At 47.9% G+C, this 18,429-nt stretch overlaps 1 protein-coding gene across 2 annotated transcripts in view; it reads right to left on the bottom strand.

Moving 5' to 3' along the window:
- Positions 1-9,958, bottom strand: part of SFI1 (SFI1 centrin binding protein) — a 43,642-nt gene extending 33,684 nt beyond the window's left edge. Inside the window, exons 1-4 of one of the 2 annotated variants that reach the window (XM_066603604.1) lie at positions 9,877-9,958; positions 9,628-9,783; positions 1,161-1,232; positions 906-1,016 (exon numbers count right to left, since the gene is read on the bottom strand). In XM_066603604.1, coding sequence (XP_066459701.1) covers positions 906-1,016; positions 1,161-1,232; positions 9,628-9,783; positions 9,877-9,893 — 356 coding nt within the window. In that variant the 5' untranslated portion in view covers positions 9,894-9,958. The remainder of the gene's footprint in view (positions 1-905; positions 1,017-1,160; positions 1,233-9,627; positions 9,784-9,876) is intronic. The other variant, XM_066603605.1, reaches the window with a different exon arrangement.
- Between the last annotated feature and the right edge of the window lie 8,471 nt (positions 9,959-18,429).

Below are 18,429 nucleotides of genomic sequence, written 5' to 3' on the forward strand. Positions count from 1 at the left end.
CTCTCTTTCCCCCCGCTCCCGCCTGCTCACTCCCGCAACTCACAGCTCTTCCCCGCCGGCACCCGAATCTTTTGAGACGAGCGGGCAGGTACTCGAATAAGACACTACTCGCTCGAGTAGTTTGCCTTAGCGAGTACGCTCGCTCATCTCTAGTTAACATGCTACATCCAAAATACACCCGTATGTTACAGAATCCTGAAACATAATCCATGGAGTCCAGGAAGATCTGAAAGCGTCTTGGGTATCTTGCAGTGACGCAGTGAGCTCCTCCATTCTCTTTATCTCAGCCACTTTAAGCAACCATAGAGCAGGAGCAGATGATGACTTCTGTAATAATCTGGTGTAGTATCCAGTCATCATGGCTACCAGCATCTGAGAGGCGATACCAGGAAAGTGGCGCATGAACACTGTGGCTCCAATTCACTGCAGCCATCAGGTGGTAGCTGTTCCTAAACAAAGACAGTAAGCATGTGGAGCTGCAGCGCCGGAGGGTGACAGCAGGTAAGTACCACCACTTTATTGGTTTAACAGATTTCGATCCATTTTAAAAGAATCGTATTATGGGCAGAATGTAGGTGACCCGAGTCTGGGGATGTAAGTGTTCTACTCACCTCCCCTGTTGTACCCTCAATGTCAGCGCTGAAAGCTGCCGCTCAACGCACTGATCAGTGCACTAAGTAGTCCGCCTCTTCCAATTTTATAACTGGGCGGACTACTTAGCAATGCACTGAGCGTCAACTTTCAGAATGGACACTGGAAGAATGACGGGGAAGGCAAGTATAACACTTACATCCCGGACTCAGCGGGTCACCTACTGTCAGCCCATAAGCTTAGCTGGTAGGACTAAAAGTAGGTGACCGATTCCCTTTACCACTGTGCAGAAAAAAAAATTGCCTTCCACTTACCTGTAATGGCATTCGGCTCGGACACTGAGCCTCCACTCCTTATACAAAGTCCACCACTCCGCCTTCCACTGAGAAAAGCAGGAACGCAGTAGTCGAAAGGAATAATGGTGTCTATAGAAGAAGTGGACATCAATTTAAAAAAAAAACATTAGTTAGAGGACTTAAAGGGGTATTCCCATTTAACAACTGTGTAGCATTCAGAAGAACAAACCTTTATTGCTATACCTTGAAATCCTTAGACTAGATCATATATACCTGGCAGCGGACGGGAGGACCCTTCCAAAAGTTTTGCTCATCCATAGGTGTAGAAACTTTCGGGCCAGATGCCTGTAGATAAATATCTGGTTAGACACTAATAATAAATAAGTAAACTGCTGCTTTCCCAAGTGGCATATTAGTAAAAATGACTTGTATTCAATTCTGAGATCCCATCTTAACGGCACATTCTATGTAGCATCAATGTGGCAGGTTGGTCAAGAAATGTCATTCACACGTTGTGGGAACAATCCAGTGTAAGCTGAGCTGGCCTACAAATGTTTTTGGATGGGTGAAATCTGCAGCCTCTCTGCACCTAAGCTGGCACCATGGGGTGCGGGTACTCCTGCTGGGTATATCTTGTCGATCTGCTGCGGATATCATGAAGAGGTTGGTTTAGCTAATAAGATGAGGCCAGCATGCAGCAGTACTAAAAGGCTGGGAGTCTGTAGCAGACAGACACCATCATTAGCTCACACTCGCGGATACGAATAGCGTATACCGCGAGCGGAGGAAAAAAAGAATTGCAGCATGCTCTATTTTGCTGCGAACAGCCTCCCTTGATGTCAATGATCCACACTGAGCATGTGCTGCGGGTACCTAGGCCATCGCTTACAGACGGTGTGGGAAATACAAGTACTGAACACTAAATGTATACTGCACATGAACGCCGGCGAGCGTCCGCAGTCATCCCTAATACTGAAATCACAGGTACGCAGGGTCGCCCTCGTAGTCACACCCAGAATCCGCTGCGGGACCCCACCCGGTCGTGTGAAGCCGGCCTAACTCTGAAAGATCAGTGTTTAAACAGCGCAAGAAGCGTCCCAGCCGATGCCATTTTTTTTCCATGCCGGCTGAAACTGAACGATAAACTTGAAGCGCGCGATTCTCATTCGTCGTTGGCTCGTGTTTAAACTTAACGATTATTGACCAGTTTCACTTGTTTGACCGATTTTCTGAAAGATCGTTCCGGGTAAACTCCGCAGAAGTCATGGACAGTTTAGTGCTGGACAACCCCTTTAAACACAAGTGGTTTAAAAAAGTTAGTGCTGGTGGCCAGCGCATGGAGGGATAAGGAAGCCGCCTTGAGAGCTCCCGCGGCACCCACCCGTAATCAGACCCCAGACACCGACGAAACCCACCTCAGGAACTCCAGCAGCGGTCATGGGAAGGCGCAGGACCGAAAGAACAGAGGCGCCGGCGGAGGACAGCAGCGGAGGGGCGATGGAACGCTACCTCTGCACTCCGCGTTCAGCTGCCGGCAAATCAAAGATGGCGCCGGAGCGCCACGTGCAGGAGACTCCGGCGGCTCACCCGGGAGCGGGGAGCCCCGCTGAAGCAGCCAGCGGCACCACAGCTGACAGAGGATCTCCATCACAGAGTCCCACAGCCCACGGGGAAAGCAGGAGGAGCAGCCCCATGAGCCTCTCCAGCGCCCATGGAAGGGCACCTGTGAGTACCACAGGCAGCAGCTGCGCTGCACACCAGCACCCCTCACACCCCCTCCCTCCTGAGCCCACAGCCTACGGGGAAAGCAAGAGGAGCAGCCCCATGAGCCTCTCCAGCGCCCATGGAAGGGCACCTGTGAGTACCACAGGCAGCAGCTGCGCTGCACACCAGCACCCCTCACACCCCCTCCCTCCTGAACATATGAGACAGACACCTGAGAGGAGTAGTAGTCCCCCCTGGAGCGAGACACACTCCCCCACAGCGACCCCTAAGAAGGCAAGGAGGGTGCTGCCGGCATTGTCACCACATGAGGCAGGGGAGGATAGCTGGAAAGCCCACATAATGGCGATCCCCACAAGAGATGAACTGAGCGCCCTCTTTTCTAAATTCGAAGCATCCAATAAGCAGGCTCTAGAGTCAATCCATACAGAGGTACACCAAATTGGCCATAGGCTGCACCAGGTGGAGGAGGTGCAGGAGGAGACGGTGGCCATTTTGGAATCACATAAGCAGGCGATTCAGGCCCAGGCGGATCAGATCGCTAATCTTACCATGCACCTTGACGATTTAGAGAATAGGAACAGGAGGAATAACCTGCGCATCAGAGGTATTCCTGAGGAAATAGAAGGAAACCGACTAGAACCGTGGGCACAAGCCCTCTTTATGCGTATTTTGGACAGACCACCTGAACGCCCGATTGAACTCGATAGGATCCATAGAGCGCTAGGCCCAAGAGCGACTGATGTAAATCGTCCGAGAGACGTCATATGCAGGGTCCATTTCTATCGGGACAAGGACACTATACTTCGTAAAGCGAGAGACCAGCCAGACCTCCTAGTATGCGAGGGCAAACCCATAATTATACTACAGGACTTAGCCCGTCACACACTACAACTGAGAAGGGCTTTGCGACCTCTTCTGACGGCACTTAAAGATCACGGGATCCAGTATCGCTGGGGATTCCCATTCTCGCTGTCAGCAAAAAAGGATGGCAGATCTGCGATTTTCCGTTCTCTTGGCGACCTGCCCAAATTCTTAGGAACTTTCGAATTGCCAATGATCGCGCTCCCTGAGTGGCCCCTGCCTCCTAGCTTGCTTACGCAGACCACACGGGAGCAGTGGCAAACAGCCCGCCCTAGAAGACAAAGAGAGGACCGTCGAGGAGGGGGCCACACCACATGAACAGAGACTCCTACTCCATGAAAGTTTATATGAGTGCCCTCCGTGCAGGGGATACTGAAGGCTGGGGTGCCTGCATGACGCTTTTGCGTGTGGGGTGGCGGGGTCTGTCCTCGGCCGTCTCCCCTTCTCCGGCCACTTGCCGGGGGAGGGGGGGGGGGGCGGGGACGGGTCCCGCTGAGGGCTGCAACGTCTGTTTCGGCCTTTCCGTCCAAGAGGCCCAGTTCTGAGGGGGCCTATTGTTTATAGTTTGCATAATTTTACCGGGACGTCGGTGTCCGGGGTTCAGTAACAGAGACCTTTTTGAGGTCTTAAGTTTGAGTTTCGATAATTTTAGAGGGTGGTCGTAGCCGGGGGGTGTCACCTGACCCTTGATGTGCTCTCACTCTCCCCACTGGGTGACTAGTTGCGCATTTGAACGCAACTTCTGGCGAATCGCTGGCTCTACTGATTCACCAACCGCTGGCCGTCTTGGCCGCTCACTACCTCTTCTCCCTTTCTTACCCCTGAGTTTCCACTTCCCTTTCTCTTTTACACTCTGCTGTCTTTCCTTCCTACACTTCTTGCCTGCCCGGTCTCTGAACGACACCATACGACACTCACATGATGTCTAACCTCACATTCGGCACCTTCAATGTGAGGGGCCTAAACAAACCGGCCAAAAGGGGGCAAATTTTAGACTATCTGCACAAACAACGCATAATGATAGTACTATTACAAGAAACACACTTCCATGCGGGGAGCATCGCCACTACACGACCTGGTTTCACTGCCCACACCCGCAAAAAAAGGTGGGAGGAACTTCTATTGCCATCCACAGAAATTTTCCGCACAAACTCCTCTCCTCAGAGATCGACCCCGAAGGACGTTTTCTGTTTATAAAAATACAGCTGGGTACGGAGGTTTTCACAATCGCTAATGCTTACTTCCCAAATCAGGCGCAGGTTCGCTTTGGGATCCGGATGCTGGGGGCTCTGGCGTCCTTCGCTGACGGGTCTTCTATAATCCTGGGAGGCGATTTTAACCTGGGACTGAATCCTGGCCTCGACTCATCGGAGGGTAAGTCCGCTATATCACACACAGCAACACGCAGACTAGTGAGGGAACTGACAAATCTTCGGTTAGTAGACATGTGGCGTGTGCTACATCCCAAGGTCAGGGACTATAGTTACCACTCCTCGGCACATAATAGCTACCACCGCATAGACTACCTATTCCTCTCGCATAGACTTTTAGATAGGGGCCCGGGATGCTCAATAGGGGCGTTTTTGTGGTCGGACCATGCTCCGGTCTGGGGGTCCCTGGAGGGGGGTCGGAGGGGCAACACAAACAACAACTGGAGGCTCAATGATAATTTACTGAACGACGCGGTCTGCCTACAGGAGATCCAGGTAGCGATAGAGCAGTTTAAAGCCAATCATCAACTGGACGATACTCCAGCCCCAGTTAAGTGGGAGGCTCTTAAATGCGTGCTGCGGGGTATTTTTATATCCCATGGGGCACGCCTCAAAAAACAAAGAAGTACTACACTTGAGGGTCTGCTCGCTAGACTGGGTCTCCTGGAGTCATCCAACAAAGCGGCACCTTCGGACCAGGGGGCGGCAGAGATATCAGACGTCCGCAGCCAAATCCTGCTCTTGCTGGATCAAACCTCGCTATGTCAGAGAGATAAGGCAAAGGGCAGTTTTTATGAATACGGGAACAAGTGTAGCAGAGGGCTAGCTAGGGCTCTTAATCCAAGAGCCCCACAGACTTACGTATTTTCTATCCAGTCACAAAAAGGGGTACAGGTACATACAAATACGGAAATCCTAGATAGTTTTCATTCTTTCTATCATAAACTATACAACCTACAGAAAGACCGCACAGAAAGCCCAGAAGAAATAGCAAAGGATCAGGATACCTATCTACTACAAAACTGCCCCAAAATCATCCCTGAAACCGATGGCCGCTCACTAGAAGAGGACTTCTCACTTGAGGAACTTAGCGATGGGATTCGGGCCCTCAAGGTGGGAAAGAGTCCTGGACCCGATGGCTTTACCCCACGTTTCTTTAAGATCTGCGGGGAAGCGTTAGCCCCCATAATGTTAGATGCCTTCAATGCCATATCGCATGAATGCTTTTTCCCACCACAGGCCCTGCAGGCCATTATAACAGTCATCCCTAAACCAGGAAAGGACCCCTCTGCCTGTGGTTAGCTACAGGCCTATATCATTGCTAAATATAGACACCAAAATCTATTCTGGGATGTTAGCGGCTCGTCTTAGACCTCTTGTCCCCTCGCTGATAGACAGGGACCAGGTGGGATTCGTCCCCGGAAGGGAGGCGGGGGACAACACAATTAGAACATTGGCCATTGTATCAGGGGCGTATCGCTCGGGAGACCCACTGTGCCTGCTGTCCGTGGACGCCGAGAAGGCTTTTGATAGGGTGGACTGGAGGTTTCTAGAGGCGGCCCTGCGGATGGTGGGCATAGGCCCGCGCTTTTTGAGTAAGGTACTAGCCCTCTACCATGGCCCTACAGCTAAGGTACGGGTCAACGGACAGCTTTCTCAGCCAATAAGTATTAACAATGGCACTAGGCAAGGTTGTCCCCTGTCTCCCTTCCTTTACATACTGGTGATGGAGACATTAGCAAGCGCCCTGAGAGCCAATTGTAGTATACAGGGGGTCAGGGTGGGCCAGACAGAGCATAAGGTTGCTCTGTATGCAGACGACCTGCTGATTTACGTCACCAACCCCAGAATAGCCCTCCCCTGTATCTTAAAGGAGTTTGAGGTATTTAGTGGAGTCTCTAACTTCAAAGTAAACCTTAATAAATCCGAAATATTAAATGTAACCTTGCCCAGAGGAGAGAAAGAATCTTTACAACTAGTATTTCCCTTCACATGGAGAGAGGAAGGGATCAGATACCTAGGGACAGTCATAACAGCGGAACCCGATAAGCTTCTTGAAAAAAACTACACCCCGCTGCTTACAGCCCTTGAAAGGGACTTGGATAGGTGGAGGTCTCTGCCGCTGTCCTGGTTCGGAAGAATAAATACAATCAAAATGAACTGCCTCCCCAAATTTTTGTATGTCTTTCAGACAGTCCCTATAAAATTAACAGGCGCATTTTTGGCCCGGATACGGAGATTAGTTATGAGATTTATCTGGGGTAACCACAGGCCTAGGCGTAGATGGAAGGCCCTTTCAGGCCCGAAAGCAAGTGGAGGAATGGGAGTCCCCAATTTCTCACTTTATCACAGGGCATCCTTGACCAGATGTGTGTTAGACTTGTTCCACGGTAGGGACCAGAAAAGATGGGTGGAGGCGGAGCAAGACTCAGCGCTTTTCGGGGGGCGAGGGTGCATTTGGATCCCGGGGAAGGACAGACACAGAGACCTGGGATTCTCGCCTTTCATTGAAAACCTACTCAGTGCCTGGATTGGCCCAGCTATCAAGTCTGGGCTGATTACATCCCCGGGTCCACTCACCCCACTAGTAGGTAACCCGGAACTACCGGCTTTCCTAAAGGGCACACCCCGGACAGCCGGGATGACAGACCCAATCCCCAGGATAAAGGACATTCTGACGGACACAGGGCAAAAGAGCCTGCGGGAGATATTGGAGGGAAGAGGACCCCCAGCCGGAGCATGGTTCCAATACCTACAGCTATGCCACTATGTTAAGTCTATGGGCTGCCAGCAACAACTGAGGAGACCAATCACTGCTTTTGAAAAGATATGTATGTCTAAACCAGTGACCCCACAGACTATCTCCTCACTATATAGCTCCCTTCTAGAGAAAGACACATCAGGGGGAAATAGGACCCTAGAACTGGCCTGGGAGAAAGAACTAGGAATAGATTTTCAGGCGGAGTCCTGGGAAAAGGCTTATGTAATGACCCATAAATTAAGCGTCTCCAGCAGACTTCAGGAACTTAATTATAAGATTCTGACCCGATGGTACAGAACCCCGGCAGGATTGGCCAGAATATACCCCCAGTATCCGGATCTCTGTTGGAGGTGTCTCAGCGTACGGGGGACCTTTGTTCACCTATGGTGGTCATGCGCACAAATCCAACCACTGTGGCGCGAGGTGGAAGCTCTATACACAGTTGTTTGCAAAGAGCCGCTTAACCTCACCCCTGAGGTGGCACTCTTATCCATGCTCCCAGGGTCAGTGTCACGAGCAAAGGGCTCCTTACTGCGCTTTTTCCTACTGGCTATGAGACAGATCATTCCCAGGAGGTGGAAATCGACAACCCCCCCATCACGATTGATGTGGCTGGAAGCTATGGATAATCTAAAGCAAATGGAGGAACTCTGTGCCAAAGACGAACTGAGGTACTCTAAATTTTACAACACCTGGGCAGTGTGGCTGCAGTTTCGGGCCTCACCCAGACTAGACACGTGGTTGGGTGGTGGCGTTGCTGCTCTCTAACACTTCAGAACACCCTCAAGCATAAACAATGAATCTTGCATTTTTGACAAATCTATATATAGGTGGTCATAGACCGGACGGGCATCTCCATCAAATTCTCTCTTCTCCCTCTCTTCTCTTTTCGCTACTCTCTCTTTTTCTTCTCTCCCCCTCTCCCAACTCCCTAACCCACTTCCCCAAATCCCTACATTGCTCCCTTCCCCTCCCCCCAGGGTTCGCCCGGGTTAGCTATAGGGCCCGGGAGACACCTACACCCTTCCAGTCCCCCAGACTAGGGATTTATAGCAATTTACATCAGAGGACTGTAACCCAGTTCGTTGTGTTATATTAGATTTCAATTTTTCATAAATAAATAAAAATGGCTGGGACAATAGGTGATGGCGGAATTATCAGGGAGTAGAGTTTGTGGTTAGGTTTTGATTGTTGAATGACAAACCCTGCATTGATACCCTATTGTATTGTCTGTCACAGCTAATAAAATACTTTTTGAACCATAAAAAAAAAAAAAAAAAAAAAGTTAGTGCTCATTTAACCCCTTAACGACCACCCATATGCCTTTTTTTAAACGACAGCTGTTAACACGCCTCAGGCTAGTTCGACGGGCGATCCCGATTTTGTGTCTTTGTCCCTGTGATTTTTGAGCGTCAGCGATGCCTTTTCTTGACAGTAATCTCACATCGCTGCCGCCCGCGATAAAGTTGCGTGATTTTTTTTATCGCAAAAGTCAATAAGGCTGTCTGATGTTTAAAACGCATCGCATGAACATCGCAAGTTTCGTGCGTTGCGATAAAAAGGAGGCTCCATAGAGAAACATGGAAGATTAAAAATAAAAAAAATTTAAAAAAATAATCGCACATCGCAGAAGGATAGCGCACGCCGCAATTATTTCTCTTGCAAGATCTCAACAGAGAAAACATCGCAGATGAGAAGGAAACCATTGAAAAGCATTGGTTTCATTATTCTGCTTTTTTACTCGCATCGCACAGTTTTATCATGGCTTTATTCAGATGCATGCGTCTCTTTTACAGCGCTGCATCAGAAGTCTGGCATGGGCGACAGACTGGCACTGGCTCAAACAGCGGGCACTGGAGAAGCGACCGCGGCATGTAAAGGGCTGACAGAGGGATGGGTTATGGATGGGCTTATGGATAGGTAGGTTAATTGTCGTACAACCCTCTAACGGGAAATCCACCCCCCCCCCTCCCCCTCCCCCTCTAACCCTCAAAAAAAAAAAAAGTATGAAAAAATGCGTAACTTTCAATGGGATGTAAAGGGGTGCTGTGAAGCTGCGGTCCGGATGTGAGCGCCCCCTGCGGCTGAGGTGCAGATTTACCATTTGGCTTTGTTTATGCTAACTGTAGCACCGCAGCGACTCCGGCCGCTCAGTGCGAACAGGCGCTCACTGCCAGCTCACCTTATGCGCAGCTCCTTCAGCCTCCCGCCACGGTTCCAGGTGTAGGTCACTCGGTATGGTCCCGGACGGCGGCTCCTGCCTGCTCTCATGTTTCCAGGGGCCACAGCTGGGGCTCTGGGTGGCAGTTTGGCTGTGCCAGCCTTATGTGCAATCTGCCTGTTGGAAACAACCACAAAGTAAAACACTGCAGCCGCCTAATACACTGCAGTAAGCCGGGCCCCCGGTACACTGCTGTAAGCCGGCACATACCTGTCTCTCCGCTCCATCTCCAGTTCCGGCAGCTCCAGCTCTGCTACATCCGCGCTGCACTTCCCGCTCGTCGTCCTGGTCACCGGACGCCTGAAAGCTCAGAACGCAAGACAGCGCCACCTGCTGACACTGCGAGAGAGCACAGGTGACTGAGCTGCGCAGAATGTGTCAGGCCAAATCCTGAAGGATGATGTCCTGGGAGGAGCGCCCTCTGCTGGGAGACTAGAGTATTATTTTTACTTAATAAAACTTTATGAACTATCCAAGATATGAAATAGAATCCTAAACTTTCTTAACCCCTTAAGGACCAGGCTATTTTGGTCCTAAAGGATCAGACACTATTTAGGGGTTTTACCCATATGGTGGTTTTACTGTCCTATTTTTTTTTCCGTCAGCTACCAAAATTATTTCTGCTGCTTTTTTGGTCCTAACATATAGGACTATTTTTTACATCTCTTTTTACTGACTTTTTCCCCTATTTTTTTAAAAGTTTTATTACGGATAAAAAGCTTAAAAAAAAAAGTCTTTTCCCTTTATTTATAATTGTATTTTTAAAATTAGTATAGTTAACCTAAAATAAAGAATTGGAATGGGTTCCGCATTTTGCTTTGGACGTCTTGAAATATAATATGTATGGTTTAGGATTACAGGTCGCATTTGGCAAAGGTTTTGGTTAGCGTCAACAGGGGGTCATTCTCTCTCTCTCTCTCTCTCTCTCTCTCTCTCTCTCTCTCTCTCTCTCTCTCTCTCTCTCCTTTTTTTTTTTTTTTAATTTCACACTTTTCCACTGTGGCTGGAGCATCCATAGGAGCCCCTGTTGTGATTTCAGTCACTAAAATAGCTGATCAGAGTCTGTAGTACACTGCAGCCCTGCTGTAACAGAGGGACACGACGGTTACGTGATCGCCAGGTCGCACAGTGGAAATAATACATCAACTTTCACTGTTAAGTACATAGCGCTCATGGAGCGCTATGTAGCTGGGAAAGGAGAAGCGGTTTAAAACGCTTCTCCTTTCTCCTTTGGGTTCTCTGCTGTCTGACAGGTGAATGCAGGAGCGAAGGCTTTAATCCTGCACTGTACACTAGCTATCGTGGCAAGTTCCGCATATCTGCCATGTCTAAAACGTGTTAGCAGCACGTCTTCAGTCTGTAATGGACTTTACTGGAGTGATTTCATAAAGCCTAGCATTTCATACCTTGGATCTTGTTTACAGTGGTCTTTGGGGAGCTGAACTTTATCTTGTTTTCCAGGTTCCAGAGAGTTATGGTAATGCCATCTTGGTAACAGGCTTCCTTTAATGCAAGATAATATTTGTATTCAGGGGCGAAGTTAAGAGCCTCATTTACACGCAAAGAAAATCGCTCAAACTTCGTTCAAAAGATAGGGAGAATGACAGTTTAAGTGATCATTTTGCATAAGCTGTTAATGAGCACTAATGCCCACCAGTAGCTTATTAGCTTCATTTGCATGTAAATGAGGCTCCCTTTGTTGTATGCAGATAACAGCAGGTGATCTGTTATCTGCATACATCCTCACTCTTCTGCAATGGGACAGCAGTTGAATACAATATTATCAGCGTTCTCGGGCAGAATCACAGTGTGCGGTCCCTGCTATCAGCTCTCCGGCGAATGATGGATTTTAAACTCAACATAAAATCATGGATCGGCCGAAAAGCAAATGATGGTAGCATTTACACGCAAAAATTATCGCTCAAAAGACATCGTTTGAGCAAATTTTGAGCGATAATCGTCCCATGTAAATGGGGCTAAAGGCTCATGAACCTGGGGATTGAAGTTCTCACAGATTGCACAGCCCAAGTCTGGCTGTCACATACATGCTGTGCACTCTGTCAGATGCAGCACAGTATATCTAGCGATCATTGGTGTTTCAGAGGGGGAGCAATGGCAGTCCTGGCAGGGAGACTTTTGCCCCCTCTAGCTTAGGGGCCCAGTTGTAACTACAACTTTTGCGGCCCCTATAGATACTCCACTGTTTCGATTCAGTTTATTGTCCGTTTAAGCTGACAGTAACATGACCAAAACATAATTGTTATAATCAATAATGATGTTTCTCAAGCATTTCCCACTTTCAGCTTGTCCGCTCATTATAATCTGTTATCCTCACCCATAATCCGTGATGTAATTGTGCGTAAATTACTGTTTTTAAGACAAGCCCCACTCCGTCTATAAAAATGAAGAATTTTAAGGTGTGAATGAGTTCCATGTCTCACGTAGGTGTCCTACTTTCCTGTTGAATCATTATATCATGTGGTGTAGAGAATTAACTGCTATAAAATACCAACCTGATGCTCACACTTTATATTCAGTAGCCACTGCAACAATGTGTTCCCTTCCCGGCGGGCTTCACACAGAAGAGATTCTCGCATTGTGAGACGCACTAATATGAACCGCATTCTTTTGAATAAGGTTATACACATGAGCGATTTTTTTTCCTACACCACACACACCATGATGCTGGAAAAAATCACGCACATCCTTTGGGTGTACCATCACATTGCCGTTGTGCTTCATGTGGCCGGCGGCAGCATTGCACTACGTGCTAGGTGCACGCAAGTGTGATGCGAGGTCTACCGATTGAAAACAATGGGAGATTCTCCGCGATCCTCCGCTGCGGCTGTCACATTTTATGGCTGTGTACATTTTATGGTGCTCATGTGTGTGTGAGAAACAACCCTGAAAAAATCGTGGCATGTCCTATCTTTGGGTGGTCCCTTGAAATGCCTCACCCATTGTTTTCAAGGGGACTGACAAAAACACACGGCGTGCGAGGTGCACGCAAGTGTGATGCAATGTTACCCATTGCAAATAATAGGAAACACTTGCCGATTCTCCGGTGTGGCTTTCCATGAAGTGATGGGAGGCATTTTTGACACAAAAAAGCCTTGCATCCGTGGGGACATCACATGTTCCTGAGTGCGATGTTCTGCTCGCCCGTGTGGAATTAGCCGCAGTGCACTGTGCTCTGTCAGTATATTAGTCTAGTTAGTAAACTGTGAATAGTGTAGCGTTAAGGGCCATTTACACGGGACGATTATCGCACAGAATTTGTTTAAACCAGCAAATTTGCGTGATAATTGTCAAATGTGGCAAAAATTTACAATCTAGTGCTAAACCTACATATTACTGGAAAAATTGGAATATTTAGTTTTCAAATCAAAATGTTTAAAAAATTCACAAAACATCTGTGAGTTCAAACCACTCACTACACCCCTTGATAATTCCCTGAGGGGTCTAGTTTCCAAAATGGGTTCAGCTCTTGAGGGTTTTCAAATGCACTGATACCTCAGGGGCTGCGAACACAACGTGGCGTCTGAAAATGATTCCAGCAAAATCTGCATTCCAAAAGACAAATAGCGCTTCTTGCCTTCTGAGCCCGCTGTGTGCTCAAACAGCAGTTCATAAGCACATATGGGTCATTTCTAAGAATCTGGGTAATAAATTCTGAGTTCTGTTTCTCTGCTAACTCTTGCTGTGAAAAAGAAAAAAAAGGGTTTTAGCGTATTTGCGCATAAACAAGTCTTCATATTTTTAACTGTTCAAACTCAATGCTATAGCGTGTGCAAAAAACCAGAAAGATAGAGCAGGGCCTATTTTTTCCCGCATGTAGAGTTTGCATGCAAGAAACATGCTGTGAGAACTAAACCATTGAAATCAATGGCTAAACTTTGTTCAATGTAAAGCGCTGAGCGAGAAGCCCATGATCCAGTGGTGAAGTATACCTGTCTAAATGCTCTGCATGAGCGCTAACGACCTTCACGGTGACATCAGCGCTTGTGCAGTTGTTTAGACAACTGTCGTCCCATCTAAGGGCTCAGTCAGATGGTCGTCTCATGCAAAACGCATGCATCAAAAATTTGCGTGACCGAAGCGGGCTTCACGGTGAAAAAAATTGCACTTGGCTGCATTCAAAATTTGCACATAAAGTACGGTGCCATCGCTATCCCCTGCTGTGGCTGTGACAGCTGCAACAGGGGATTCCTTGGATGTGAAACCCCTGGATGCTGTCACATCCAGGGGTTTCACCTTGTGGTCAGTAGGGTCGGCGGCGCAGCGGCAGACCCATCGACAGCATACAGAAAAATCGCGATCCTCTGCCACAACTGTGACAGCTGTGGCCGAGGATTTTTTCATTTCAGCAGGGAGTTCCCTCATCACTGAACACTGTGACAGCACTGTCACAGTGTTCAGTGACAAGGGGACTCCCCGCATGGATGAAGAATTACGCTGAATTCAATGAATGGATGAACGCTGCCTCTGATTGGCTGAGTGCAGGAACCAATCACAAGCAGTACTCAGGTGTCATTTAATGGGATTTCAAATGCCCGCCTGCTGAAAGACCTTCAGAGCAGTTCAGGAGGACAAGTGGCTAGATGCGCCTGAGCCCTGGCAGCGGCAGAGAGGTGAGTATATGTTTTTTTTTTTACGCATTCTAGGGATGATTTTCAGGAAAGTTCTTATATTTAAAGCTCTTTCCCTGAAAATCACTACAGGGGTTGCCGGCATCCCATTGCTTTCAATAGGGCTGCAGAAGCACCGGCCCCATTGAAAGCAATGGGAGAACATCGCACTCCACAGCTGTGACAGGGGAATTCTCCATTTGCGCGGGGAGTCCTCTTGTCACTGAACATTGTGATAATGCTGTCACAGTGTTCAGTGATAAGTGGACTCCCCGCGGAGATGAAGTAATCCTCGGCCACAGCTGTGGCAGAGGATCGCAATCTTCTCTTTATGTTGTCAATGGGTCCGCTGCTGCTGCCGCCGTCCCCATTGACCACATCCAAAGAATCCTGATGCCGCAGTTAGTTGCGTTTTGCTGCCCTATTTTTTACCGGTGCAAATTTTTTGCGCAGGTAAAAATCGGACACGTGATCACTGCCATTGAAAAGCATTGGTTCTAATAGATGCGAATCGCAAAGGCAAAAAACATGCGCAGCAAAAAACGCCCGTCTGACTGAGCCCTAAGGGTGCATTCCCACGAACGTATATCGGCTCGGTTTTCACGCCGAGCCGATATATGTCGTCCTCATGTGCAGGGGGGGGGGGGGAGGATGGAAGAGCCAGGAGCAGGAACTGAGCTCCTGCCCCCTCTCTGCCTCCTCTCCGCCCCTCTGCACTATTTGCAATGGGGAAAGGCGGAACGGGGGTGGGGCTAATTCTCGTAAATTAGCCCTGCCCCGCCTCCTTTCATTGCAAATAGTGCAGAGGGGCGGAGATGAGGCAGAGAAGGGGCGGGAGCTCAGTTCCTGCTCCTGGCTCTTCCATCCTCCCCCCCCCCCCTGCACATGAGGACAACGTATATCGGCTCGGCGTGAAAACCGAGCCGATATACGTTCGTGGGAATGCAGCCTAAGTGTAATATTAGTGATGGTGGAGCTCATACATTCTTCTTTGAATGAGGCTTACAAAGTATGACATGCTAAAAAGAAAGCAGGAGGGACAATCAGATGATCGCCGTAGTTGATCAACAAATAAGCAACATCCCTCAAATAACACTGACCTATTAAGTAGATGGTTAATCTTTTTACAATTGTCCAAAATATCTTTATTTTTTTTTTATTAAAAAATATATATTATGTGGAGCTACATAAGATTAGGCACAGGTAAACATACATTATATAATCTCATCTTTATATCCAAGATCTTAGAACAAGAAAAGTGACTACATGAAGAAAGGACCATGCATTAAACCTGCGCATAATCATCCATAATTTAACATGTGAGGATCATAATAAAGAACAAGACAAACCAGACTGCAAACAAAAACATTAAAGGAGTTTTACCATTACTTAAAATAGCAGCACAGCCACTCTGTGCTTCCCGCTTGTTGTGGTTGATGCTTTACATAAAGCACTGAGAGCTGAATGGAAGCACCCACAGAAGGGGTCCGTCCTCTCAAGACGCTTCACATCAATGTTTTCTACTAAGGAGGAGCAAGCAAGTTCCTGGGGTCCACCTCCTAAGGGTGGCTTTGCACTTGCGATCGCAATATCACTGCATTTTTTTAATGCAACTGTCAATGGGTCTTTCTAAAGTTAAAAACGCATCGCACAAAAATCGCAAAGCACAAATTTGCGATTTTTGTGCGATGCGTTTTTAACATTAGAAAGACCCATTGACATGCAAATTAAAAAAACGCAGCGATATCACGATCACAAGTGTGAAAGCAACCTAAGGTAGACAAGGCAATTTCAAAGCTGTCATGGTGTACGGTGGCGGAAGATGGATTTAACTTACAAGATTCCAAGGGGTCGCTATACAGACAGCATGCTCAGACACGCATGTGCAATGTTCTGTTACAGTTGCATCCAATGAGGTAGCACAAGCCCTTAGAAAGGAACTGGCTGATGTCCAAAGAAATATCGATGGGGGAGTCCCTCAAGTTGATATTCTAAGGGTGCCTTCACACTTGCGATCGCGATATCGCTGCGTTTTTTACGCAAATGACAGTAGGACTTCCTAATGTTAAAAACGCATCGCACAAAAACCACAGAGCACAAACTTGCGATTTTTGTGCAATGCTTTTTGAACATTAGAAAGTCCTATTGACAGTTGCGTTAAAAAAAGCAGTGATATCGCGATCGCAAGTGTGAAGGCACCCTTACAGCCTTCAAAATTCTCACCTTAGAAGATGAATTTCTATGTGATGCAGCACAATGATCATAGATTCTTGAACCAATTCATACGGAAGAGAAAGTTGTGGATGGAAACTATAAAATCTGTATTATCCTGCAGCCAAGAGATTACATGGCCACACTAGTCTTAAAGGACACCTACCTACATATCCTCATAGCAGGTCCTTACAGAAGATACTTAAAGGGTTTTTCTGAGAAAAATACTATTTCTTACCTGTCCACAGGATAGGTCATCAATAGTTGATAGGCCAGGGTCTGCTGCTCGGGACCCCGACTGATCAAGTGATCGGGGAACTGTTGACAGTGCCACAAACACATGGGGATTGGGGCGGAAATCAATGGAACCTGCACCTGCAGTTACAAGCTCTAGCCACTACACAGAGGTCGAAGCAGTTGCTTCCATTCTGACCCCAGTGTGTACTTAGGACCAGATAGGGGAAAACCCCTTTAAGAATTGCAGGCACCTTAAAACACTATAGTATCAGGATATCGACAGCCCAACACATCTTTACAAAAAGAGAAAAGATTTGTAGGGTTTCTTATAGGCTATGCCCATATGAAGGTCTCTTTAATTTCTTTGAGGAAGGAGATAGTGAGGGCATCCACAGGGTTCTTGTCCATTCCAAGGAGAACAACCATCAGAACCTGAAGGCACGAGGCCTCATTGCCTCAACAATAGAGGAGATTCCCTGGTCTCTGTAGCATTTGTGACACTGGCAGGAGGAGGTTCTCAGTCTCTGGATCACAATCCAAGGGGGTTAAACAACAACTGCTCCATGTCGTGGAAAACCCATCACTTCTTGAGGTGGGGGAGCAAAGGGATAGACGGGAGGTCCGTGGTTCAGCCTCTATGGACCCTGTTAACCACAGATGCAGTCCAGTGGAACTGGAGATCTCCTCTGGAGAAATCCTCAACAGCAGGAGTTTGATCAATACCGGAAAAGAGTTTATCCTCCATTATAGAAGAACTTCAGGTGATTCGTGTAACATTATTCCACTTTGTACCCCAAATTGAGTGGAAAGTACGATAGTAAAAGATCAGACAAAATGACCATAGTTCGCTACATCAAGTAGCAATGAGACACCCGATCTCAGCTCCTCCGGGATGAGGTGGAAAAGATCATGAGATTGGTAGAAAGCAAGCTAACGCACCTAACAGGAGTGCATATGCCAGACACTCGTCCCTGTGTCTCCGCGCTCCCGTGCTCCTGCACGGGAGCTAGCAGAGCTGTCTCGCCCATGGAGCGGCCAGCAGGGGGTGGGGCAGTACAGGAGAGTTCTCTCCTTTAATTCCCCGCTCTCCTCCATTGAGATACAGCCGCTGTTTAAAGTGCACAATGAGCTTCATCCCTGATCGTTTATGCTGCATAAAAAATGAGCGATGAAGCTGATCGCTCCTCGTGCAGTTTAAACAGCCGCCGTTCAGTAGGGAACGGCCACTGTGTTATCTCAATAGAGGGCGGCGGAGTGAGAGGAAAGAAATCTCCTGCACTGCCCCGTCCCCTGCTGGCCGCTCCATGTGCGAGCCAGCTCTACTAGCTCCGATGCAGGAGCACGGGATCGCAGAGACACAGGGACGAGTGTCAGGCATTGTTTGCCTGACACTCGTCCTGTGTAAATAGGCCTTTAGCAATGGCGTTGTTTGCTTTGCATATTCAGTTAGCACGGTGTTTTTTTCTGCCAAGACGAGAACAATGGAATCTGCCTGGCAGATGTTTGCTCAGCGCAGTGTGTGTTTATGCAATAACCATTGCATAAACACACGCCCAGCTGAGCAGACAACTTGTGGAGGAAAATGCTATGATTAAAGCCATTAATCTGCACATGTATTTTATTCAAAAATGCCGGCAGTTCGTTCAATCATGCAGTTGTTTAAGCGATCGTAGTGTGTAAAAGGGCC

Source organism: Eleutherodactylus coqui, chromosome 5 (genome assembly GCF_035609145.1).
Source record: "Eleutherodactylus coqui strain aEleCoq1 chromosome 5, aEleCoq1.hap1, whole genome shotgun sequence".
NCBI lineage: Eukaryota > Metazoa > Chordata > Amphibia > Anura > Eleutherodactylidae > Eleutherodactylus > Eleutherodactylus coqui.